This window comes from Megalobrama amblycephala, linkage group LG18, assembly GCF_018812025.1.
Source record: "Megalobrama amblycephala isolate DHTTF-2021 linkage group LG18, ASM1881202v1, whole genome shotgun sequence".
NCBI lineage: Eukaryota > Metazoa > Chordata > Actinopteri > Cypriniformes > Xenocyprididae > Megalobrama > Megalobrama amblycephala.
The window spans coordinates 19594513-19621631 of NC_063061.1; the positions used below are offsets into that span (position 1 = coordinate 19594513).

The window sequence follows — 27119 nt, forward strand, 5'->3', positions numbered from 1 at the left end:
CTTGAGTCAAGTCATATAATATGTATATATTCATTTCCATCTACACATTTTCTGAACTCCTCCTAGGCCGTTGGTCCAATCTAAATAACAATTTGCACAAATCAGCTATATTGACAATCCTGGCATAAAGTTATTAAAAAGAATTTTGACTCATTGAAGCATTGTGAAGATTTAAGCAAATTAAATGCTCTGGCATTAATTATTTTTCATGAATTTAACTAGATCATTGAATGCAATTTTCAAACTTTGATTCACATAGACCTCTGATTCACCATAGACATTCTGAAGATGCACATCAAGTTGTATCAAAATCACGCAACTGTGAATCTTCTTTGGTGGACATCAGTGCTTGAAATGGGAAAAAAAGTTCAGGTGCTCCAGAGGGGCATGGTGGTGGTGGTGGTGGGAGGGGGGTAAAATATCTAGCTTCAGCTAGACCACCTTTCATATCCAAATTAAGAAAAAAAAAAATTTAACTGTAAATTAAAGCTGTGCTTGTTACCCTCTTGTTTCATGTAGTTACAGGGTAAAGTGTGACATTGCAGGCTGTAAATTAAAGTGATGCTTGTTACCCTCTTGTTTCATGTAGTTACAGGGTAAGTACAATAAAAATACATACACAATCTGATATAATTGGCTCTGAAACCTTTATTTGAAAAACAGATTAATTTAAAACAGATATACAACACTTCTTCTTATTTTTATTTATTTTTTTTACTTTTTATTTCAAATACTAAAGTCCTGATAGAAAGTAGCTTGGCTTGTTCCTCCTCGTTCCTCTTCTTCTTTTTCATTCTTTCCACTGATAAATTTTTAAGAAGGAATCCCATGTCTTTTGTTATTCTGTATCATGTATTAAAAGAAAATACAGTGCACTCTGAAATGTTCTCATAATTTACTCATCAACTGTCACCAGTGCATGAGTGTTGAATTCACTTTTCACGTAAACCTGTTGTGAAGCGCAATGTGAAGTGTGATGTAAGCACGCTGTGAAACTCAAGCGAGAACTGGCATCTCTGTTCTCCTGTCTTGATTGTTTCTCATTGTTATTATTGTCACGAGTGGAGTGGTAGTTGCAGTAGTCAATGCACGACGGGCTAGGGTCGTATGAATTACTGTTGTTATTGATGTATGCACTGTTTGATGCTTCAACTTTTAGGAACCCATGAGCTTGCATTAGCAGATTTTTTTTTTTTTTTTTTGTAAAAACCTGATTTTATGTTCATCTGAAGAAAGAAAGTTGTATACATCTTGGGTGACATGAGGGTAAAAAAATTAGTAAATGGTAAGGACTTGAGCATTTGAAATGAAATGATGATTTTAATTTTTTTTTTTTTTTTTTTAATTTCTGTTTCAAACAGATAAGAAGTGTTGGGAAACTATTTTGAAATAATTTGTTCTGCATCAGAACAACACTTTGGGGAACACCTCCAGCGTGACAGCGGCTGAAGTACGTATTGAACTAGTCCAATCTCAATTGATGTTGCGTGATGACGTCACTTGTGCCGGCATCCCGGTAGCTATAAAGGTATGCTGGCACACAACAGTGTCAAAGTGGTATTTGGTGTTGTTTGTCACTGCATATATATATATATATATATCCTGTCCTTCTCCCTGTCCTCGTTTAATTTCAGAGGGAGACACACATTCACTTTAGCCCTATTCGGACGGGACTAGTTTTCCAAACAACGTTTGAGTAACAATTCTTATCAACCTACGTCTGTGATTTTATGTACGGATTCGGACGGGACTAACATCTCCGTGTTTATTACCGAGGTAGGAGTGTCTGTGTTTTACATGTGGGCATTTCAGAAGATCACGTGTTCAGAATGTGTGGATTGCGTATGGTCATATGACCGATCAATGGCAAAATGGCGGCGATAAAGAAAGTGACGCGACACTGGACTAGGGAGGAAACATTAGCTTTAATTTCTGTTTGGAGCGAACCTACGTTTCAGTTTCAGTTTCAGTTTGAAAATTGTATACATTGTGACGCTGTCCCATAAAATACATGTTTTACCGCTCTATTTATTACAATGATTTTATGTATAATAGAGTTTTAATTGGTTTACATGTGTTTTAGTCCATTTTATTCCTCTTATTTTAATGTGTGTATGTCTTTAAATGTGTATGGGTCTGCCAGGAACCAGGAAATAGACCAGCATAAAGGAGGCAGCATGGCAAACAATAGCCCTCATTACAAACGTGATCACGTGTAGCTGGACCGTGGAGTTACATTTTACGGACTCACCTCTCCAGCAAACCAGATCACTTTCTTCATTGGATCATCACTTTCTGTGGACTTTGTATATACACCGGTGGACACTTTCACATTGGGACTTTCAGCACGTTACTAGGACTCTTAAGGACTGTTTTAGGGTATGGTGTAAATAGACTCCCTGCTTTTAAACGGCCTAAGTTTTTCTAGTTTTATTGTGTTGTTTTAAGTTCCATGTGAATATTGTAAATACACCTTCCATTTCTGTTGTCTGTCTCATCTTTTTAAACACTCCAAACCTCTCACACAGTATAATCTGACCCCAATTTTAATCAATGTAAAATCGACCGATAGGGCCGATCGTTACATATGGTGGCCCGTACGGGGAACGTTTAAGATTTTAAAAGCTGTGTTGAGAAGAGTGTTTTAAGATGATGACAAACCAAGTTAATGCTGCTTCTTTTAATACATCTGCTGGTTTTAATGATGAACGGGTTTTACATATTTGTGAATGTGTACAGCTTCGCGCTGAGGTGGCTGCTCTTAAAAACGTTGTTTTAAAAATGGAGAAGGATTTTAAAGACTCCGTTGAAAGTGATCTTAACCGTGAACTGTATTTTAGAGAGGCTGTGGATTTTAAGTTTGACAAAATGGAGGAATCAATAAAGGATGCCGTGGCGACACTAGAGAGAGAGGTCATCGACTGTTTTAAGAGGAGAGACAAAAAATGGGCGAAACAGCTGGAACAATCAAGGGATCCAGAACCCGCCATCTCCCCTCCCACTGCGACGACCAGCCCAGTGCCTCCCACGTCGACCCCTGGCTTTCCTCCGACCAACGATCCCACTGCCTCAATCACTTCACGGACTATCAACAGAGCAACCAATGGAGAATTCTGTGCCACTGTTACAACTGGGCCAGACTTGGACACCATCTTCTCCATCCTTCCCTTCTCCAGAGAGCAGCTCACTAGCGCACAAGGTGATGACGACACTCTCCAGAGACTTTCCATCTCTCCCTCCATTCCACCGACCGACGAGATCAAAGTGCGGGACCACCAAGGAGTGCTGTATCGTCAGATCCAGAAGGGGGGCGGCAACATAAAGATCCAGCTCGGCGTCCCCAAGGCCCTGATCCAGCAGACGATACAGCACTTCCACCAAAAGACCCCAGAGAGACACCATGGGCGGCTGAAGACCCTCCTGCAGATCCTGGAAGTTTCCTGGTGGCCCACGATCCGCAATGACACCCGGAGCTTCGTCGGCAACTGCAAGTCGTGTGGGGTGGAGACCAAGGAGTGTGCCGTCATCAACCCCAACAGCAAACCACCTCATCACCGTTCATCATCAACATCCACCAAAGAGACCCACAAGCCAGATAGGAGGAAATGCCAGGGGGAGTGGCATGCCAGGAAGGCTGGATACTACAGGACCTTGGGAGGAATGGCGTCACCGACCCAAGGACATCCAGGCTGGTATTTGATCCCACCTCTCTCTAGTGTTCCAATAGATTCCTACGGCAGACTAGTGCCTCTGTGGGAGGGCCTAGTTTTATCTAATTTATTACAAAGACATTTTAAGACACACATTCGAGAGGATACCCACTATATGGACAATGGTTGACTGTTCCTTTTAAGGACTAGTTTCTTCCCTGGGGTGCCGAAGGCTAAGGGGGGGGACTATGTGACACTGTCCCATAAAATACATGTTTTACCGCTCTATTTATTACAATGATTTTATGTATAATAGAGTTTTAATTGGTTTACATGTGTTTTAGTCCATTTTATTCCTCTTATTTTAATGTGTGTATGTCTTTAAATGTGTATGGGTCTGCCAGGAACCAGGAAATAGACCAGCATAAAGGAGGCAGCATGGCAAACAATAGCCCTCATTACAAACGTGATCACGTGTAGCTGGACCGTGGAGTTACATTTTACGGACTCACCTCTCCAGCAAACCAGATCACTTTCTTCATTGGATCATCACTTTCTGTGGACTTTGTATATACACCGGTGGACACTTTCACATTGGGACTTTCAGCACGTTACTAGGACTCTTAAGGACTGTTTTAGGGTATGGTGTAAATAGACTCCCTGCTTTTAAACGGCCTAAGTTTTTCTAGTTTTATTGTGTTGTTTTAAGTTCCATGTGAATATTGTAAATACACCTTATTTATCCATTTCTGTTGTCTGTCTCATCTTTTTAAACACTCCAAACCTCTCACACAGTATAATCTGACCCCAATTTTAATCAATGTAAAATCGACCGATAGGGCCGATCGTTACAACATAACCACAAGGTGTGGGAGGCAGTTTTTAAAAAAGTTTGTGAGGTTTGTCCATCTATTCAAAATACCTTCGACTGGGTGAAGTGCAAAGACCGTATAGAATATCTGAAACGACGTTACCGTGAATGTGTGAAGCATAACAAGAAGACGGGGTCGGATCCACAACGCTGCCCATTCTTTGAGGAACTGGACTCTGTTCTTGGTTAGTTGCTACTTTTAAGAGTATTCATTTTCTATTGAAAAATAATTAACAGTGTACAAAGTACTTAAACTTGTGGCTAATAAGCATTCATATGAAAAAAAAAAAGACAAATAATAAAATTCAGTGAATAAGCTAGTAATACATCCATTATCGGTGCGCAAAAAGCAGAAACTTGAATACAGGCGCGATAGCGAGAGATTGTACGGTAGTTCACGTTGACCAAAACACACAAGAAAAAGCGTTTTGGAAAAAACATTTTCGGAAATCACAGACATTCGCATTCGGACGGGATTAGATTTCTCTGAGGATCGCCGAGTTTGACGAAAAACAGTAGGTAATTTGCTCTGGAATTTTTACAGAGGTCGTGTGAGAAAAAGACAGACATGGCAGATTCGGACGGGATTAAAATCTCAAAGTACGTCTGTGAAACAGAAATCTCTCTAACGTCCCCCTGTGAAACTAGTCCCGTCCGAATAGGGCTTTTGTGTTGTTTGCCTCGGAGCAGAGCATGCACAGGTGGTACTCAAGGGTGCTGTCTGTGCAAATTGTGAGCTGCTACCGCTCAGGGTTCGGAAGCCCGCTTTGCGTCTTCTTCCGATCTGGGTGAGGACCCAATGCTTGAAATGTCTGGTTTAGAGAGATGTTTTGGGTGTCGAGGCAGGAGAGATTGAAGATTTGCCACTTCAATTCCCTGCTTTTGAGGAGCTGCTGGAGGTTGTGACCAGAGCAGTGGCCACATTAAATATTGAATGGCCAGCAGAGAAGCAGGAGTTTAAGAAAAGCAAGCTCGATGAATGCTTCCTGCAGAGTCAGTCACAGCCTTCACGTTGGAGTCTTCCTTTCTTTCCTGATCTCCATGCTGAGGTTTCCAGATTGTGGAAAAGGTCGTTCTCTGCCAGGCTTTCAAGTCCCAGTGTGCACAAATATTCTAACATTTTGGGCTTGAAAGAAAACTGCTATGGGGTGATGCCGCGGGTTGAGGAGTCTTTAGCATCGTATCTCTCACCCAACGCTGTGTCATCCCTAAAGGCTCCCCCTGCTGTACGACTTCAGCGTTGGTGGGCAAGGCATATATGGCGGCTGGTCGTGCTGTGGCATGTTTGCATACTATGAGAATTATGCAGGCATACCAAGCCAACATATTGAAAGAGTTAGATGACGCGGGGGAGGTTGCAGTCGATGATATTAACTCCCTCGGGTCGGCGGTCATGCCGGTGTGACCACCGCATTTTTTTTTCTAACCAGTGTGAAAGAGACTCAAAATACTCTGTCAATGTTGCACATACAATTAAGAGCTATACACCATTTTAATCTGTGGAATATCTTCTTTTATTTGTGTACACTCAGAGTAAAAACAAAATGTTGTGCTTTTTGCAAAATAAAGAAAACTAACATGATGCGTGATCTCTCGTCTCCCTCTGAATGAAGTCCAATCTGATAGTTCTCAGAAAATGAACTGTAACTTAGTGAATACTAATCACAAAAAAATGAGACTTCTGTCTAAAAAAACGTTGAAATGTCAAGTTTTAAATCGTGTAAGCTAAATCGAAAACAAAAATTCTGTGTTTATGTAATCTGTATGAAAAGAGAGCCATGTCAGAAGTCCCTGATTCAGCTAATGCTGGAAGCCTCTGTTAGTTCCTGGAAAGTCACATGGTATGCCTGTTCTTCTTTAGGAGGCATTTGTGGACTAAAGGTTCACAGAGCGCCCTCCGGCTGCAAGTATGAATTGAAAACAGTATCCTTCGGTCATAATGATGACAATAAATATTATTGAATAAATATTACTCCTCTGTATAGAAAATTGGCATAAACATATGAGAATCCATCAATATTTCTCCAAATGTGCATGCTTTTAAGCATATTAAGAAACTGCGGTCAATATAAGATTTTAAGAGTAAAACAGAGATTAAAATGTGAAGCTTGAGTCTTAGATTTTTTTTTTAATGATGTATAGTTTGTCAACTGCACATTAACATTTAGGCTATATAATATAACAAATATAGTAGACTGTATAAAATGCTATAGAGGTAGGAATGTTCAGACGCTTTGCATCACAGAAATACATTATATTTTAAAGTATATTAAAATAGAATACCATTATTTGGTTAGAGACTTAAGACTTCTTTTAAAAAAAAAATGTATCCAATCTTTTGACTGGTACTGTAATTTAACATAGGGCTATACAAAATTTTCTTCACATGATATGCAATAATACGTGCATGCATGAGATCACAAAAAATCATGTTTTTTTGTCAAGAGTGGACATTAATCCTGTTATTAGCATGATCACAGAGGGTTATTTCACATAGTCTACCTGACTGAAAGAGCTCATTATTACAAGGGTCATTATTATGCGGGTCCTTATGCAGGTCGTTATGCAGATCTTTTGTCTTCTCAGGTGTGAATCACAGGATTATTCATGAAGATTCACGCCTCCACACATATTGTGTTTCTTGACAAAAAGTGTCTTACAAAATTTTTATTTATATATTGTTTTATATGAACGAGTAGGCAGGATAATTTTTACATCATTTTGAAGCAAAAACTCTAGTCTACAACCTCCAATACCCAGAAGTCTTGTGAACACAGATTTATTTATTTTTTATTTTTTGGCCTTATTTCAGTGGCTTAAGTTTTTTGTTTTTTTCAATAACCACGCATAAACGTTATTCCTTCAAAAAAAACAAAACAACAACAAAAAAAAAAAAAACATGTACATACATGTTCCTCACATATTATTGTAGCCTAGTTTGTGCTGAATACAGTGTAATGACACTTTTGTCATTAATATGTTTATGAACAACTGAAAAAAGCACAAATGTCAGGGCATGTCAAAACTTCTCCAGGCCCCCAAAAATCCTCAGACCTCAGAGGGTTAATAAAAGCCTGCTTATGGATCCAACTTTGTGTGACGAGTCGTTATGGACCTGTTATGATTAAATGTCCAATTCAATGAACGGTATTTGAGTTCTACTTTAGCAATGGCCTAGATAAAAGTTTACAGGAAATGTGTTCTGAGTTTCAAAAATAATCATAAGGTAAGTTTTATAATTATGACCTTTACCTCTTTTAATAATTTGCTCACACTTTGAATATCAGGTAGGCTGTTGTTTAATTTAATTCAATAGCACTTTTCACAATTTAGAAATAGAAAATAGAAAGTAAATAGAAAATAGAAATCTCTAAATAGAAAGTAGTTAAGTAAATATTTGTAATTATGACAAAGAAAACAACATATAGTCAGTTTGTAATGGTGAAAGAAATTGACGTATCTGATCAGAAGTTTTATTAGATTTGTGGATTCCTAATGCACTTCAATGCACCTACTGTAATACACTTTTCCCATTAATGCTACTTTAATGGCCCTTATTTGCACTTTGAAATATGGACTGTAGCCCTTTGGGCTGTCAAAATATTATGAATCATTAAATTAATTAAATAAAAAAAAAAAAAAAAAAAAAATTAAAATGGCAAATAATTCCAGAAATGTTTACTGCATGAAAAGTAAATCATTTTAATTTCTGTGTCACATATAATTCCGCAGCTTAATTCAAGACCGCCAAATCATTTAATTGCATTTTTTTCAGGAGCAGTCAAGTCAAGTCAAGTCAAATTTATTTATATAGCGCTTTTACAATTGGTAATTGTTTCAAAGCAGCTTTACATATTAGAAGCACAGAAAAAAAAGGGAAGTGGTTAAAAATAAGCTGTACAAACAAGCGTGGTAATATGTAACATATACAAGATGGTGCTACATTAAGCCAATGTCGGCTGACTCCCAGGGGTGGAAAAAACCCCCTAGGAGAAAACCCAGCGTGGGAAAAAAGTCCTAGGAGGGAAAAAACCCCTTGGAAGATATATATAATATATGTAAATGGATATGGAGATCAAAATCTGAATTATACATTTTTATTATAGAGATTAAAAATAGATTATATATATATATTTGTAAGCGGATACGGGGATTTAAAAATCTATGCAGCCAGAACTGGATCTGTAGGCCCATTGTCTCCTGGGCTGCGTTGTAGTCAGGTCCAGACACAGGTTCTCCATCTGTTCTGGATACGGCCTGGATCCAGCACCCGGAAAACCTCGGGATAAGCAGAGAGACAGATATTAGCGTAGATGCCATTCTTATTCTGACGTACAGGTATATCTAGTGTTATAGGAAATGTTCTCGGTTCCGGCCGACCTAATTATTGCAGCGTAACAATCCTTTAACGGATTTGAAAAATGTTAATGTATTGATAATGTGTTATGTGTATGCAAGAGCAAAGAGATGTGTTTTTAGTCTAGATTTAAACTGACAGAGTGTGTCTGCTTCCCGAACAATGCTAGGAAGATTGTTCCAGAGTTTAGGTGCTAAATAGGAAAAGGATCTGCCGCCTTCAATTGATTTTGATATTCTGGGTATTATCAACTGGCCTGAATTCTGAGATCGCAATAAACGTGAAGGACTATAATGCATTAAGAGCTCACTTAGGTACTGGGGAGCTAAACCATTTAGTGCTTTATAAGTAAGTAGCAAGATTTTAAAATCTATACGATGTTTAATAGGGAGCCAATGTAATGTTGACAGAACTGGGCTAATATGGTCATACTTTCTGGTTCTAGTAAGAACTCTAGCTGCCGCATTTTGGACCAACTGTAGTCTGTTTAAAAGCCGAGCAGAACAACCACCCAGTAGAGCGTTACAATAATCTAGTCTTGAGGTCATGAATGCATGAATCAACTGTTCCGCATTTGTCATTGAGAGCATATGTCGTAATTTAGATATATTTTTTAGATGGAAGAAGGCGGTTTTACAGATACTAGAAACATGGCTTTCAAATGAAAGATTGGTATCGAAGAGCACACCCAAGTTCCTAACTGAGGACGAAGATTTAATGGAGCACCCGTCAAGTGTTAGAGAGTATTCAAGGTTTTTTCGTGAGGAAGTTTTTGGTCCAAAGATTAGGATATCAGTTTTTTCTGAATTTAATAATAAGAAATTTCTTGTCATCCAGTTTTTAATGTCAGCTATGCATTCTGTTAGTTTTGTGAATTTGTAGGTTTCGTCAGGGCGCGAGGAAATATAGAGCTGAGTATCGTCAGCGTAGCAGTGAAAACTAACACCATGCTTCCTAATTATCTCTCCTAAGGGCAGCATGTACAGAGTGAAAAGCAACGGTCCTAGTACTGAGCCTTGTGGTACTCCATACTGAACCTGTGATCGATACGACATCTCTTCATTAATTATTACAGACTGATAACGGTCAGATAAGTAAGATTTGAACCATGCCAAAGCAATTCCACTAATGCCAATATAGTTTTCAAGTCTTTTTAAAAGAATGTTGTGATCGATAGTGTCAAAAGCAGCACTGAGATCTAATAACACTAATAGAGAAATACAGCCACGATCGGATGATAAGAGTAGATCGTTTGTAACTCTAACGAGAGCAGTCTCAGTACTATGGTACGGTCTAAATCCTGACTGGAAATCCTCACAGATTCCATTTCTTTCTAAAAAGGAGCACAGTTGTGATGAAACTGCCTTTTCTAGTATCTTTGACAGAAAAGGTAGATTCGAGATTGGCCTGTAATTTACTAAATCTCTCGGATCTAGTTGAGGTTTTTTAATAAGAGGTTTAATAATAGCCTGCTTAAAGGTTTTTGGCACGTATCCTAGTGTTAACGATGAATTAATTATATCAAGAAGTGGACCTACGACCTCTGGAAGCATTTCTTTCAGTAGTTTAGTCGGCATTGGGTCTAACATACATGTCGTTGATTTTGATGATTTGATAAGTTTAGATAATTCTTCCTCTCCTATAGCGGCGAATGATTCTAGTTTTACCTCAGGGACACTACAGTGCACTGTCTGAAGCGAAACTGTAGACGGTTGCATGTTTTTAATTTTCTCTCTAATATTATCAATCTTGCAAGTAAAGAAGTTCATAAAGTCATTACTGCTGTGCTCTATGGAAACGTCAGCAGTTGAATCTCTGTTTCTAGTTAATTTAGCCACTGTGTCAAATAAATACCTAGGATTATGTTTGTTTTCTATTAAGAGATTTGAAAAATAAGTAGATCTAGCATTTCTTATAGCCGTTCTGTACTCAATCATTTTTTCTTTCCACGAAAGGCGAAAAACTTCTAGTTTTGTTTTCTTCCAACTACGTTCAGCTTTTCTAACAGCTCGTTTTAGAGCCCGAGTGTGCTCATCATACCACGGCGTTGGATTAGTTTCCTTAATCTTCTTTAGACGTAAAGGAGCGACTGCATCTAATGTGCTGGAAAAGAGAGAGCCAATAGTTTCTGTTGCAGCATCGAGTTCTTCTAAGTTGTCAGGTATACTAAGGCGATGAAACTGCTCGGGGAGATTATTTATAAAGCAATCTTTAGTGGTAGACGTGATGGTTCTACAATATTTATGGCTGGGTGGTGGTTTTGTAGCCTTGGCTAATTGTATTATACACGAGACTAAATAATGATCTGATATATCATCGCTCTGCGGTAGGATTTCAACAGCATCAATATCAATTCCATGCGACAGTATTAGATCTAAGGTATGATTACGACAATGAGTGGGTCCTGACACGTGTTGTCTAACTCCAATAGAGTTTAAAATGTCTGCAAATGCCAATCCAAATGCGTCTTTATTATTATCTACATGGATATTAAAATCACCAACAACAAGGACTTTATCCGCAGCCAGTACTAACTCTGATAGAAAATCAGCAAATTCTTTGATAAAGTCAGTATGGTGCCCTGGTGGCCTGTATACAGTAGCCAGCACAAATGTCAACTTACATAATGTTACATAAAGCACCATCACTTCAAAGGAATTATATTTGAAATTCTTTTGAATGATTCTGAATATATTACTATAAATTACAGCAACACCTCCCCCTTTGCCTTTCTGTCGAGGATTGTGTCGATAATCATAACCTTGAGGACTAGATTCATTTAAAGTAATGTAATCGTCTGGTTTTAGCCAGGTTTCTGTCAAACACAGCAAGTCTAGTTTATTGTCTGTGATAATTTCATTTACAATAAGTGCTTTTGAAGAAATAGATCTAATATTCAGTAACCCAAGCTTTATCATTTGTTTATCTGATTTATCTGTGATTTTCATTTTTTGAACATCAATTAAATTTTTACCCTTAAAAGGTTTCGGAAGTTTTTTGTATTTACTAGTTCGAGGTACAGACACAGTCTCTATGTGATAATATCTAGGTGAAAGAGTTTCTATGTGCTGTGAATTATCTGAGTTCTGTGACGTGAGGCGGCTAGCAGACGGTCGGTTTAGCCAGTTTGTCTGCGTCCTGATCTGGGCCCTGGTTTGTCATGGTTTAGCTCTAAGACTATTTGCCAAATTTCTAGATAGAAGAGCAGCACCATCCCGGGAGGGATGAATACCATCTCTTTTCAACAGATCAGGTCTGCCCCAAAAGCTTTTCCAATTGTCTATGAAACCTATATTATTCTGCGGACACCACTTAGACAGCCAGCCATTGAGTGATGATAACCTGCTAACTATCTCATCACTCCGACGAACAGGAAGTTGTGGTGCATTCAGAGTTGAAGCCCGCAGAGACAATTGGCAGAGGAATGTTATGAATGATTATATTTCGGAAACACATGGAAACACAAGCAGTTCTGCACGTTCATATTTTTCCACCAATGAATGTAACTGTCTGTGTTTTAGTGCGTGCAGAAAAATAAAACTAATGTGCCGGTTTATGCAATTGCTTCATGTTGCGTTAATGACAAATAATGTCAGGTAAAAGGGAAGCAAAACATTCTTGATATTTAATGTTGCGTCTAATGGTTTTATTTTTTCAACAGCTTAAAGTTTAATGCATGTTCGTGTTGTATAGCAACAGGCTGTTTCACGTTTATATTCTTGCACCACTTACTGTGTCTGTATTAATAATTTTGTAGGTGATTCACAGTCTTTTAATCCATATAATTTGTGCTGTCATTAATAGTTGTCATTAATAATGTCTGTGTGCTTATAGCTGTACTTCTAACAGTATAGAGAGAACACAAAGTAACACCAGTTTAGGGTAGTCTATATATGTGTGGTTGCGTAACAGGTAAGCCGAGTGCTCTTGTGCAACAGCGGCCCATGTGACCCGGGTTTGATTCCAGCCTGTTCTGGTTCCATTCAATATACATATAAGTCTTCTTTCCATTGTCTCACTGATGTTCACTGGATAAGTAAGTTACTGGTATACTGGAGCTGTCTGTAAAAGGCATATTCTAAAGCTGTAACTTTATTTATAAAGATTACTTTATTGTAGCCTATCTGAAGCACACTATAATGATGCCATTAGCACACTACAAGTTCACTTGGAATGCCATTGCAATGTGTTTTAAAATCACTACAAGTTTGTTATAAGTATAATATTAATGTTCAACACTCTTATAATGTAATTGAATTGCAATTCTAATGTCACCAAAATACATTTAAAGGTGCCGTAGAACGCATTTTCAAAAGATGTAATATAAGTCTAAGGTGTCCCCTGAATGTGTCTGTGAAGTTTCAGCTCAAAATACCCCATAGATTTTTTTTAATTCATTTTTTTAACTGCCTATTTTGGGGCATCATTAAATATGCGCTGATTCTGGCTGCAACCCCTTTAAATTGTCGTGCTCCCCGCCCCCGAGCTCGCGACTGCCTTAAACAGCATAAACAAAGTTCACACAGCTAATATAACCCTCAAAATGTATCTTTACAAAGTGTTCGTCATGCAGCATGTCTAATCGCATAAGTACAGTATTTATTTGGATGTTTACATTTGATTCTGAATGAGTTTGAGGCTATGCTCCGTGGCTAACGGGCTAAAGCTAACATTACACACTGTTGGAGAGATTTATAAAGAATGAAGTTGTGTTTATGAATTATACAGACTGCAAGTGCTTAATAATGAAAATAATGACGGCTCTTGTCTCTGTGAAAACAGTAAGAAACGATGGTAACTTTAACCACATTTAACAGTATATTAGCAACATGCTAACGAAACATTTAGAAAGACAATTTACAAATATCACAAAAAATATCATGATATTGTCACAGAGATGAATTCCGTGATTCCCTCCTCTGGCCATCGGAGGGAACCCTCTCCCGAATACTGACATGCACACACACTCACACACTACATTTCCCATCAGCCCCGTACTTTGGACTAATCACCACACCCAGCTGAAGCTCATTTACCGAACTATTTAAGACTCTCATTTCCTCATCTTAATTGCGAAGTTTTGTATTGCCACGTGTACATTTCTGAGAGTTTTCTTGTATTGTCTGCCTGCCTGTTACTGATCCTGTTTGCCTCTCATTTACGATTCTCTGCTGCCTGCCTTTGGACTGTTTATTGTTACCTGGACTGTGAGTGATATCTGCCTGCCCTGATTCCTTGCTTGTACCCTGACTATGATTCTGCCTGTCCCTTAAGCCACGCACACACTTAATGTTTGTAAGGCCGATAATGAATGTAAATTGATACTTATGACTGATCACGCTCAAACATGTCCAGTCAGAGCCAGTTGCGTTCAGTCTGCGATTACAGTCGGTGTTCAAATTCCATGTGTAAGAAACAATCGCTGTATGTTGAGCACAGTCTTAGAATGTTTTAGCTAGTCATTAAATGTGTGCCCGGCTTTACCATTCCTGTTTCCCCCTGCCTGTTGTACTATGCATTCTTCTAATAAAAGCCTGCATATGGATCCCAACTTGAGTGACGATTCATTACAGATATCATGGATCATGTCAGTTATTATTGCATGTCAGTTATTATTGCTTGTTATTATGGCTTGTCTAATGCCTTGAACATGGGCTGGCATATGCACAAGTTCGGGGCGTACATATTAATGATCCCAACTGTTGTGTCACAGTCGGTGTTATGTTGAGATTTGCCTGTTCTTCAGAAATCTTTTGCAAAAATCAAATTTACATAAGAAAGAGAAAACTATGAAGAGCCAATCAAGCCAAAATTCATTCTGGCACTCTCACATACATACATTCTCCTTTTACATACATATATATTCTCCTCTCACACACATACATTCTACTCTCACATACATATATATTCTCCTCTCACATACATACATTCTACTTTCACATACATACATTCTCCTTTTACATTAGGAAAAACCGGATTCGGTTGTTAAGTCTGACGTCACGCGGCAGCGCTTCCGGGTCCAAACGCTCTATCTTATACCATAAGAAAACAACAAACGGTGCTAATATACAGACATAATGTGGTGTAATACTACAAAAAAATTATAATCATAACCTTTATCTCCATACCAAAATCCCAGATGGCCAGACAATGATTCATCTTTTATAAATCGTTAAAATATTAATGTCTGTGACGCTGTGACCATGGAGACTGTTGTATAGACTGTAAGTATTTTAAACGTGTAACTTTAAAATGATAAATGTTTATTATGAATAAATAGCGCTCATAAACGGCCGCGGAGATGGCATTCTCAAGTCAAACTAGCCGGGGCTTGGACCCAGAAACGGCGTTCCTTACGTCACGAGTTAATAAGCGGATATTTTTACCCCAGAACCTAGGCCCAACTCTACGAACATCGAAAATAGTGCCTCTCAACCTTTACGCTGAGAAAATCCAAATGTGATTATGAATGTCAGCTCAGCTAGCAACACTGGACATCGACCACACGGCAAACGTTACTAATGGTGGCTCTGGCTGCTAGTGTTGGCTAACGTTAATAAAATCTAGTCAACGGTAACACTAACTACAGACTGGTCTAGCCAACGTTAAGTATTTAAATGGGACAGCATAAGAAGAGAGAATCATTCAGTTCACTTGTCACTGCGTTTATGATATTAAATTAGTTATCTTACCCAGTAAACGACCTGTTGCTCGCCATTCTCGCTTCTCTTATCTTCTCGGTGGCAGCAGCAGCGGCGGGAAACCGTAGTGGGCGTGGCCAACTTGTCACTTCAATCGAGGGTGACCAATAGAAAAATGCCTTTCATCCTGGTTGGTAGAGACCGCCCACTGAGCTACAGCTTCACGTGCAAACAAAACTTTTCAATTCGCAAAACTTTTCAACTTGCAAAACTTTTCAGCTTGCAAACCTATTCACCTCGCAAGCAAAATATTTTGACCCGCAAAAAAGACAGCAGAAAAGAGAGCAAAATGTGTGGTTTGGGATGAAAAGTTCTCGAAGTGCACAAGGAAAAATAAAGGTTTTCAAAGATTTACACGCACTGCAAATAATTCTGTTATCAACTTCTTTATTTTTGAGCCTTAAGAAGACTTTTTTTGCAATATATATATTTTTTAATTACAAAATAATTAGTTTTACTCTCAAACACAATATGTTTGTTTGAATAAAAAAGACACAAAAGAAACTCCATAGATACCGGGGCTCCGATGCTCCGACGCAGTTTTCAAAGCACTATTGTATCACACATTGTACCGATGCTTGTATCGAAATGACAACACCATGTGACTGATGACATCTGAAGCTACAAACCTCATGCAGTATCGGAAAGTCAAGACAGCTGGTTTGAAAAAAATTGCCACTTCACCTGATGGATAAATGCATTTAATCATGTTTTATTGCTGGGGTCTAAGAGATCCCAAACAGAACACAAGGGTTAACTCATCTAAAATATTTTTTTCAATTACTCACGTCAATTATGATCACATCATTGTTTATTTTATATTATTGATCAATATGTGAATCCATTGACTAGGCTACACATGACACAAGTTGCAGTCTCATTGTCACAAATTAATTTAGATGAGATAGAACTGATTCAAGACAAGAGTGATTCCATATGTCAAGGACTTTCGACGCTTTGTTTGATCACATGCTTTTTCAAACCGTAGATCTGCTCCGCGATGATTTAGATATGGTGCAGAAAACAAGTCTGACCACCAGATGTCACTTATGCGTACTGTGTTAAAAGCTTCGAGTAAAGAACCATTTTTCGGCACAGTTTGATGAAAGCCTCAGACGCTTCAGAAAACCTCAGTTTCCCATCACTAATGATAATATAAGCAACAATGAATGAATGTAAGAAATTCAAAACAGAGCTATACAGAGTTACAGACAAAAACCACTCTGAGCAGCGAGACAGACAGGAACAATCGACCAGGAGCAAAAAGGATTAGTGAATCAGTGAATCAGTGAATCAGTGAATCAGTGAACGAGTGAACGGTTTCGGACACAGCTTAAACATTCCTTGCTCTGTGTGTGTGGTAGCTTAACTGTGTTTACATTTTTATGTAACTGCATTAAAGACAGGAAAAAATTGCTGAAATCATTTATAATAACATTTGAAAACAGTATTGTTCATAAGTTAACTTCCCTCCCAATCCTGAACAAAAATCCAATCTAGCAATGTTTAGGTACGGTTGGACCGCTCTTGTCTTGGGTGCGGGTATCCTCCTCCGCATTCTCCGGTGATTCATAATGACGCATTCGCGCCAAACGTAATTTTTTTTTCTTGTAATGCAAGTACCAATTTTATTGGCATCAGTAACTAATCAAATTACATAAATTTAAAATGTAATGCGTTACATTACTGCATTACTTTGTAATGCGTTATACCCAACTCTGCTGACATAGAACCTGGAAGCGCTGCACTGTGTTTACTATGTGATCAGTGTAGGAGACTGACATGGAAGAGTGTTGAAAAAAAATCATTATATTAGTTTGTTTTTTACACACGAAAAGTATTCTCTTCGCTTCATAACATTAAGTTTGAACCACTGTAGTCACATGGACTATTTAACAATGTCTTTACTACGTTTCTGGGCCTTAAAAGTGGTAATTTTGTTGCAGTCTATTGGAGGCCAGAAAGCTCGAATTTCATTAAAAATATGTTAATTTGTGTTCCAAAGATGAATGAAGGCAGTAGCGTGTGGGGGGATGGGAAATCTGTTGAGTGCCAAATAAACACAGAGATGGACAGGAAAAGGTCAAAGCCATCAGGTGCCCAATTTAGAAAAAAAAAAAAAAAAGAAAGAAGAGAAGAAACGAGCAACAGAAATAATAGTACAAATACACTTCTTTTGGGATTTTAGGCCAAATGTATCTGTTTCACCATCATTTGTATAAGCAACTTTTGAAATTTCACTACTGTAAGAATCTACACTTCTGTGAACATTCAGTTAAGAAAATATGATAATTTATCATGTATTTGGGCCAGACTGCTGCCATCTGGTGAAAATAAATGAATAAATAAAGAACATGACCTCATTTAGTTTATGAAAAAACAAAGAAACTGGTCAAAACTGACTGAAAACCTTATGAGTTAAATAGTTTATTTCACAGTTAAACATTTAAATTCCAGTTCAGAAGTTTTTGTAAGGTTTACGAAGAGAACTAGACAAACAACTAAACAAACTAAATTAAACAAACAAAACAATATTGCATTATTAAAAATAAAATAAAAACATTTGTCTGTATTACACATACAGTATTTCATGGTTATACTATTCATCACAAAGCTGCTAGCTGATACCACATATGGCTGTAAAGTTTTAGACTGTTCTCAAAATTAATGTTTCATAATGAAAGAGAAATATAGACTGACATATTTTTCCGATTTAAAATACATTATTAGCTGATTATTTGACATTAAAGTCATTCTTTTATAAATGAATGCATTCATTAGTAGTGAGCAATGTGGAGTAGAAGCTGAACTCCATTATTGTTTGTTGCAGGATTTCTCTCACCAGTAAGGAAAAGCAAAAAAAAAGCTTTCATGTTACATTTCCCTGCTCTTCCATTTCTAGTAAATCAAGCTATCTGGATCCCTATGCTTGTGCACAGTAGAGATAGAAAGGCTTAATCTGCATTTGTGTTTTGCTTTTTGTTAGTGCTTTCTGTTGTTTTTATCTGCTTTAAATGTGCCTTCTTTTGTAATTTCACTCATAATCTTTCCATTGAGACACTGTAAACTTAGTGGTGCAGGGGAATACCTATGAATATGAATTATAAAAAATTATAAAAATGTATACAGTTTAAGAAAGTTTCTATTTCCTTCTAAGTCATTTGCTTTAGATTATTTAAATTCAGTTAGTACATACTTAAGGGCTTTTTAATTTCACACATGCTGATACACATAAGAAATGCTTAAAAGTAAGCAGTAAAGTTGCCAATTATATTTTCCTTTAAAAAGTCATCAGTTGCAGCAAAAATCTCTACATGTCATTTGCAGTAACTTTGTTCATAAAAAAAATCACATAATATTAACTTTATTTTTTAAAAACTTAAAAAACGTTTGTCTTATTTCCTTGATTTGTAAGCCATATATTATAGGATTCAATCCTGGTGGTACAACATTGAAAACTATACTTGCTATTCTTCTATTGTCAGAGTATTCAGAAACACGATGGAGAAAAATTGAAACAATTCCAGAGACCAGCATGATTGAGTAAAGTGTCAAGTGAGTACAGCAGGTTTTTATGGCTTTTTTGTTTGTTGCTTTGTTCTTGCCGGTTAAGCATACAATTGCAATTCTGAGATAAGTTAATACAACACTTCCCATTGAAGAGACAAGTAAAACCACAGTAAAAGTTAATCCATATACATTATTAATCACTGTGTTTTCACAGGACAGTTTAAATAGCGAAGCATTGTCGCACATGTGGTTTTGAATCACAGATCTGCAGTGAGAGAGACGCACACTGAGGCCGATCAGAATTCCCACCAGCACTACTGCAGCACCCCAGGCTCCTGCCGACAGTTTTACCACCATATTATTGCTCATTATATTTGAGTATCGCAGTGGATTGCATATGGCAACATATCTGTCAAAGGCCATGATCATTAGAATAGTATGAGATGTTGTTCCATTCACATGTACAAAAAAAGCTTGTATAACACACTCCGCATATGTGATGTAGCGCTCAGAGGGGTCTGCTAAAAAATCCCTCAGCAAACGTGGCACAATAACAGTTGTTCCTATAACATCTTTTAGTGGCAAGTTGCAGTAAACCATGTACATGGGCTGGTGTAAACCTTTTTCCGCTGAGATCTGTATCAAAATCCAAAGGTTAGATATGATTATAAATATGTAAGCCATCAAAATGATGAAAAATGCAAGATAGCTGTACTGATGTGTAACGTTCAGTCCTTCCACTAAGAGTATGCTGTATCTAAATGTCAGGTTGTCCATCTGTGACCTAAACAAAAAGTAGAGATACACATAGAGTGATGACAGGAATATTATCTCAAAATATTGCTACGTACTGTAAGTGTACTGTTAACATTTCCTTAGAGTGTTTTTCGAAAAGAATCCTTTTTTCATCACTTCTATGGAAATGTTAATACTTTATCCAAGCCATCTGATAATTTTTTCTCATCCGTACTACTCTGATCCCAAGAAATATTGATGATCACTGCGAAATTATGATGTCTAATAATACAAAATGCATTTACTAAAGGAATATTCTTGCTTACCAAAGTAGATGACTGGTATATTCTGGTATATAAGCTGGCGCGTCAATTCATAGATGCACTCTCAACAGTTGCACCCTCTCCTACTCTGTGTTACTTGGTTATCATGGCATTCAGAAGCACAACAAGCTTTTCTCTGAGTTTATATGTTTTGACAACTTCAGATCTGTCATCATACCCCAAGAGAAATAAATGTATAGCTCATTTTGCTGTGATTAGTTGACTGCTGATTGATTAGCTTGACAAACCAAATGTGAAAAAAGGTTTGTTAATTAAATGCTCAGACCAAATAAATATTTTTGCTTTCAAAATTTGTGGCACAATTATATAATGATTTTGTCTTATTTAACTTATTCTAATAGTGTGTCTGCAGGTTATTTTCTGGGAGGTGTTCCAGAAAGCAAGGTGAACTTACCGTCCAGGGATGTAAAATATTTAAGTGATTTTACCTGATTTGGGTTATTTCACCCAAAAATGAAGGTGTTTTTTGTTTGAGGTTGCTCAAAACCCAGATTATGTATTCATGAAAACAGAGTGACCCAAGTCTCTCAAATATGTGAGTACATTAGTGTATGTTTGTGTGTAAAGAATTATAGTGAAGTGACCCTTTTGGACCACTCTCTCTGGCACACTGAAGAACTCTGGGTTAAGTGAATGATCACTGCTATCTCTAATCATAGGAGTAATTAATGTTCCTTAGATGACTGTTTAGGGTTGCACGCTCAATTTCTTTCATGGTCAATAGACCTCCTGAAGTAGACTGTGGTTTTGAATCACAGGTCTACAGTGAGAGAGACGCACACTTTTGCCAATCAGAATTCCCACCAGCACTACTGCAGCACCCCAGGCTCCTGCTGAAAGTTTTACCACCATATTATTGCTCATTATATTTGAGTATCGCAATGGATTGCATATGGCAACATATCTGTCAAAGGCCATGATCATTAGAATAGTATGAGATGTTGTTCCATTCACATGTACAAAAAAAGCTTGGATAACACACTCCACATATGTGATGTAGCGCTCAGAGGGGTCTGCTAAAAAATCCCTCAGCAAACGTGGCACAATAACAGTTGTTCCTATAACATCTTTTAGTGGCAAGTTGCAGTAAACCATGTACATGGGCTGGTGTAAACCTTTTTCCACTGATATCTGTATCAAAATCCAAAGGTTAGATATGATTATAAATATGTAAGCCATCAAAATGATGAAAAATGCAAGATAGCTGTACTGATGTGTAACATTCAGTCCTTCCACAAAGAGTACGCTGTATCTAAATGTCAGGTTGTCCATCTGTGACCTAAACAAAAGGTAGAGATACACGTAGAGTGATGACAGGAATATTATCTCAAAATATTGCTACATACTATAAGTGTACTGTAAACATTTCCTCAGAGTGTTTTTCGAAAAGAATCCTTTCTTCATCACTTCTTTGGAAATGTTAATACTTTTTCCAAGCAATCTGATAATGTTTTCTCATCCGTACTACTCTGATCCCGAGAAATATTGATGATCACTGTGGAATTATGATATCTAATAATACAAAATGTATTTACTAAAGGAATATTCTTGCTTACCAAAGTAGATGACTGGTATATGCTGGTATATAAGCTGGCGCGTCAATTCATAGATGCACTCTCAACAGTTGCACCCTCTCCTGTTACTTGGTTATCATGGCATTCAGAAGCACAACAAGCTTGTCTCTGAGATTATATGTTTTGACAAATAGAAATAAATGTGATACCTTTTGTGTTGGGGGCTCCTTGTCATCGCTTAGTGCTAATGACAGATGCTTCCCTCATAGGTTGGGGAGCGATCCTGGATGGATGCTCCGCACAAGGCCTGTGGAGGGGCCATCATCTCACATGGCACATAAATTGTTTAGAAATGATAGCAGTGTTTTTAGCATTAAAACACTTCCTCCCAGACCTCAGGGGCCACCATGCAATAACAAAAAGCTTTTTATTTAAAAAACAGTTGTCATTAATTTAATTCCATACATTATCATTGATTTTTTTTTTTATGAAATCTCAACATTGTTTCAACAGTAACTGAGGGTGCGAGATAGATACCTAAGGGACATCACTTTGTAACATTAATTCAATGCAAATAGTGTTGATGAATCAACACTGACTTAACATTGTTTCAATGATTACATGCTATCGGGGTAGTACAAACCATTGAAAGAATGAGGATATGTATTTGAGCAATATAAGATAGCAATACTCTGTACTGATATTGTATAATCACAACAGAAAGAGTGAATTGTGAAGTATCCTTCTTACAATTGCAGACAAAGTTGGGGAGTTGATAATTTTGTGATACTAACAATCTAGGGTTGGTTAAAATTAAACTCAAAGAAGCTTCAAATATTCTTGCTTTCTGTGCATGTGCAAATGCTGATGTGCAAATGTTGCCTGCTTTATTTCATTTTCTTTATTCTATTTTTTATTTACCCGCATATTGTTTAATACATCCTTATCATATCATACACTTGAAATGATGAAAAGAGCAAATGAACAGTCATTATTAGTATTTATTTAGTGTACATCAGCTGAAAAATATGCCTTCATTAATTATGCTGTCTGTTATCACATATTTATGTTATACATCTATGCACATTGCCTGCTCTGGCTGCTATGCCTATAAATACAGGAAATTCTTACAAAGAAATTAAAATACATATTGTTTTTAAAATTAAAATTTGCACTCAAAATGTTTGCATCATTACAGTGGCAGCTGTATTGTATAAATAATTCTGTAAATAAGTGAAAATCAGCTAGAATTAACTTTTTTTTATGCAAAGTTTTAACATTCTTTGTCTTATTTCCTTGATTTGTAAACCATATATTATGGGATTCAATCCTGGTGGTATAACATGAAACATTACACCCCCAAACTTCCTAGTCTCAGCATACTCAGAAAAACGATGCAGAATAATTGGGACAAAACCAAATATTATCAAGATTACATAAACAGCCAAATGAGAGCTGCAGGTTTTAATGGCTTTGCTGTTGGTTGCTTTGTTTTTGCTTTTTATACATACCATCAATATTCTGAGATATGTCAGTAACACCCACCCCAGTGAGGAGGTGAGTAAAACCACAGTAAAAGTTAAACCATATACATTATTAATCACTATATTTTCACAGGACAGTTTAAATAGTGAAGCGTTGTCACAAAAGTGGTTTGCAATTAATGATCTGCAGCGAGACAGACGCACACTGAGGCCGATCAGAATTGACACTGGAACTACTGCAGCACCCCAGGCTCCGGCTGACAGTTTAACCACCATATTATTGCTCATTATAGTTGGGTATCGCAGTGGATTGCATATGGCCACATATCTGTCAAAGGCCATTATCATTAGAATAGTATGGGATGTTGTTCCATACAAATGTGCAAAAAAAGCTTGGAAAACACACTCCACATATGTGATGTAGCGCTCAGAGGGGTCTGTTATTAAGTCCTTCAGTAAACGCGGTATAAGTACAGTTGCACCAATAATATCACTGACTGGCAAGTGACAGAAAAGAATGTACATAGGCTGGTGTAAACTTTTTTCTGCTGAGATCTGAATCAAAATCCCAATGTTAGATACCATTGCAAAGACATAAGCCATCAACAGAAAAATGAATGTGAGCTGGCTTGACTGAGGTGTAACTTGCAGTCCCTCCACTAAGAGTACACTATATCTGAATGTCAGGTTGTCCATTTGTGACCTAAAGCAAACAGATTGTGACAAACACTTGTATTAACAGCATTTTATCTCAAAGTATTGCTTTAGAAGTAGATCATTTAAGCTTCCTGCGAGTCGCCATATTATATACTGATGTTCAAAAGATACTACAGATAGTTGAGTTTTCTTAGTTATTTCATTTGTATTCCATTTCTTCCTATGAAAATATTACTACTTAGTATTTTCAAAATGACCATACAATTGTGTAATATGAGTCTGATATTGAGAAAGTTGCTAATATTGATACTATTATAAAAATGTATATCATATTGATAATATATCATATTGATGATATGACTACTAATGAAATATTCTTTACTTACTAAGGTAGATGACCGACTGATAGAAACGGTGTTGTCATGTCACTTTATATATAGAGGCATGTAACAACTGCACCCTCTCTTAACTCAATGTTACTTTGTTATAATGAGGTTTAAGAGCACAACCTGTGTGTCTCTGAGTAGAATTTAGTCGGTTTATCCTTTTTATTAGTGTCACTACAACTTGAGTCTTGTCATCATATCCCTAATGATAAAGTACATTTTAGCTCTTTTTGCTGTGATTGGTGCACTGCTATCCCCACCAGCAGCGTCACCAAAACCTCTACATAGATATCTTATCCTAAACTAACTGAAAAGAGTGATTTGACTAAAAATACTAGAAACTTTAATCATTACTAAATTGATTCTTGCTATAATATTTTAAAATTATGATTTTTGAAAATATGTACTGTACTATGATGACATGAGCCTTTTTAAATCAACTTGGTGATCTTCTACCAGATTTTGTAATATTGAATCTACTTAAGTAGAATGCAAAAAATGGCAAAATAAACCTGTGAACTTCCAATGGGACCAAAATTTGGCTTAAAGGGTTAGTTCACCCAAAAATGAAAATTTTGTCATTTATTACTTACCCTCATGCCGTTCCACACCCGTAAAACCTTCGTTAATCTTCAGAACACAAATTAAGATATTTTAGTTGAAATCCGATGGCTCTGTGAGGCCTCCATAGGGAGCAATGACACTTCCTCTCTCAAGATCCATAAAGGTACTAAAAACATATTTAAATCGGTTCGAGTGAGTAAAGTGGTTCATTATTAATATTATAAAGCGACGAGAATATTTTTGGTGCACCAAAAAAACAAAATAACGACTTATATAGTAATGGCCGATTTCAAAACACTGCTTCAGGAAGATTCGGAGCACAAATGAACGTTTTAGTGGTGGTTCAGGGCCAAAGGGTTTACCCCAAGGGGCAACACATTTTGCACGATCAAGGTCACACAGCGATGCCTTCGTGCCTTGGACATGTGGAAGTAACGTTGATTCCTGTCCCAACGCACAGTGTTGGGGGCTCCTTGTCATCGCTTAGTGCTAATGACAGATGCTTCCCTCATAGGTTGAGGAGCAATCCTGGATGGACGCTCAGCACAAGGCCTGTGGAGGGGCCATCATCTCACACGAATTGTTTAGAAATGATGGCAGTGTTTTAAGCATTAAAACAATCCCTCCCAGACCTCAGGCGCCACCGTGCAATAACAACAAGCTTTTTATTTAAAAAACGTTTGTCATTAATTTACTTCCATACATTATAATTGATTTTTTTTAATGAAATCCCAACATTGTTTCAACAGTAACTGAGGGTTCAAAAGTGATGTTGAAAAAATATCACTTTGTAATGTTGAATCAATAATATTACCATTGATTTGTGGTTGAAATCTCAACATTGCTTCAACATTAACTGAGGGTGCAAGAGAGATACTGAAGGAACATCACTTTGTAATGTTAAAGGTACAATATGTTTTTTATACAATATAAAAACAATATATTTTTTGTACAATATATTTTTGCAGTAAAATATCCAAAAATCACTAGGCCAGGGTTATATATTTTGTTCAGTTGAGTACTTACAATATCCAGCTATTTGTAAATCTTTATAAAATTGCAATTTCATCCAAGGCTCCAGGACATGTGAGCGTCGCCTGTAAATCCTGTCATATCCGCGTTTCCCTTGGTTTCCACTTTTACTGTTGTAGAAACCATGACAACAAAGTCCCGTGGACAAATGCAGAAGTAGTAGTTGTAGCGTCTATCAAGCAACTAGCTTGTTTCACGCAGTCGTTATGGAACACAATTATTATTTACCATTTGCTGCTGGTTCTGTAAACAAAGACAAGTCCCAGGATCAACATCAGTGTGGCATTTCCTAAATGTAGAGAACTTTGCAACAAACTTCAACAGAGATGCCAATCTAGCATGTGTTTTAATAGACAGGTGAGTAACTGTTTGGACTCCTTTACTGACAGCAAACTGAATGATTATTATATTGATCAACCGTGTTAGTCTTATTGTTTGAGTGAAAAATGGTGAGGTGATGTTGACTGCGAATACTTCAAGGTATGTTATGAACTGTTGGCTGTAATTTAGTTATACTGTAGCTTTAGTGAAGTACTTGTCACTACATCAAATGATGTGTCAAATGTCAAAATATATATATATATATATTTTTAAGTTACCAAAAAGGAGGGCTATCCACGTCAACTCCTTGCAAGAGACCTGGAATGCCTCTTCTAACCCTCTCTACCATAGCTTTGTCCAGTGACTCACCATCAGATAGGTAGGCATTTCCAAATTTGTTTTATGTAGTTTATCAAAGATGGTGCATAGAATTACAATGGATAAATAGCTATAATATGCTTTACAGAGATCAGTGTTTTCTGGAGCCTGGAGTCGAACATCTTTCTATGGCAGAAAGCGATGACCAGCTGTTACATGAAAGGTGACTTTTAGATGTGTTATTTTGTAAAGATGTGTGGTTAAAAATTATTTTATCATATAGGCGAACATCACAAGCCACAAATTGCAGTGTGGCAAAACCAAGCCAGTATTATGCATACTGACATTACAAACCAATGTTTTTTTCCCTTTTTTTGGGGTGTTTCCGACAAATAGGAATATTGCTAGAGAGCCCAATCTACTTCGAGTGTAACTAAAACGAGCCAATGCACATTGGCATGCCATTATATGCAGCAGCTGCTCACCTCGCAGCGGGGGTATATAATGAGCAGCAGGTGTGTTGTATCTTCAGCTTTTTGCTTTGGAGCCAAACAGATGTTCCTATATGGAAGCCCGTTTCCGCCACAGTTGAGTGAAAAAATATAATTCTGTAAGTCATAATAAACTTTCTCATATGACTTAGTATCTCATTATATTGAGAAAGTTTCTCATAAT

General features: G+C 37.2%; 3 protein-coding genes across 3 annotated transcripts; all 3 read right to left on the reverse strand.

Annotated features, from left to right (window-relative positions):
- Positions 1-18002: 18002 nt before the first annotated feature.
- On the reverse strand, positions 18003-20313 carry LOC125252807 (olfactory receptor 187-like). The gene is made up of 2 exons (XM_048166392.1): positions 20151-20313; positions 18003-19873 (listed from the first exon to the last, which is right to left on the reverse strand). The coding sequence occupies exon 2, from the start codon at positions 19864-19866 to the stop codon at positions 18928-18930; it is 939 nt and encodes a 312-aa protein (XP_048022349.1). The 5' UTR covers positions 19867-19873; positions 20151-20313; the 3' UTR covers positions 18003-18927.
- Positions 20314-20836: 523 nt separating this feature from the next.
- LOC125252405 (olfactory receptor 4E1-like) lies at positions 20837-21440 on the reverse strand. The gene has a single exon (XM_048165669.1). It carries the CDS (start codon positions 21438-21440, stop codon positions 20886-20888), a length of 555 nt encoding a protein of 184 aa, XP_048021626.1. The 3' UTR covers positions 20837-20885.
- Positions 21441-22224: 784 nt separating this feature from the next.
- On the reverse strand, positions 22225-24362 carry LOC125252790 (olfactory receptor 52D1-like). Its single transcript, XM_048166368.1, has 2 exons — positions 24210-24362; positions 22225-23869 (listed from the first exon to the last, which is right to left on the reverse strand). The coding sequence occupies exon 2, from the start codon at positions 23860-23862 to the stop codon at positions 22933-22935; it is 930 nt and encodes a 309-aa protein (XP_048022325.1). The 5' UTR covers positions 23863-23869; positions 24210-24362; the 3' UTR covers positions 22225-22932.
- Between the last annotated feature and the right edge of the window lie 2757 nt (positions 24363-27119).

Coding starts and splice junctions, on each gene's coding strand:
- LOC125252807 (XM_048166392.1), bottom strand. CDS start 19,866: ATGGACAACCTGACATTTAGATACAGCATACTCTTAGTGGAAGGACTG.
- LOC125252790 (XM_048166368.1), bottom strand. CDS start 23,862: ATGGACAACCTGACATTCAGATATAGTGTACTCTTAGTGGAGGGACTG.
- LOC125252405 (XM_048165669.1), bottom strand. CDS start 21,440: ATGGACAACCTGACATTTAGATACAGCGTACTCTTTGTGGAAGGACTG.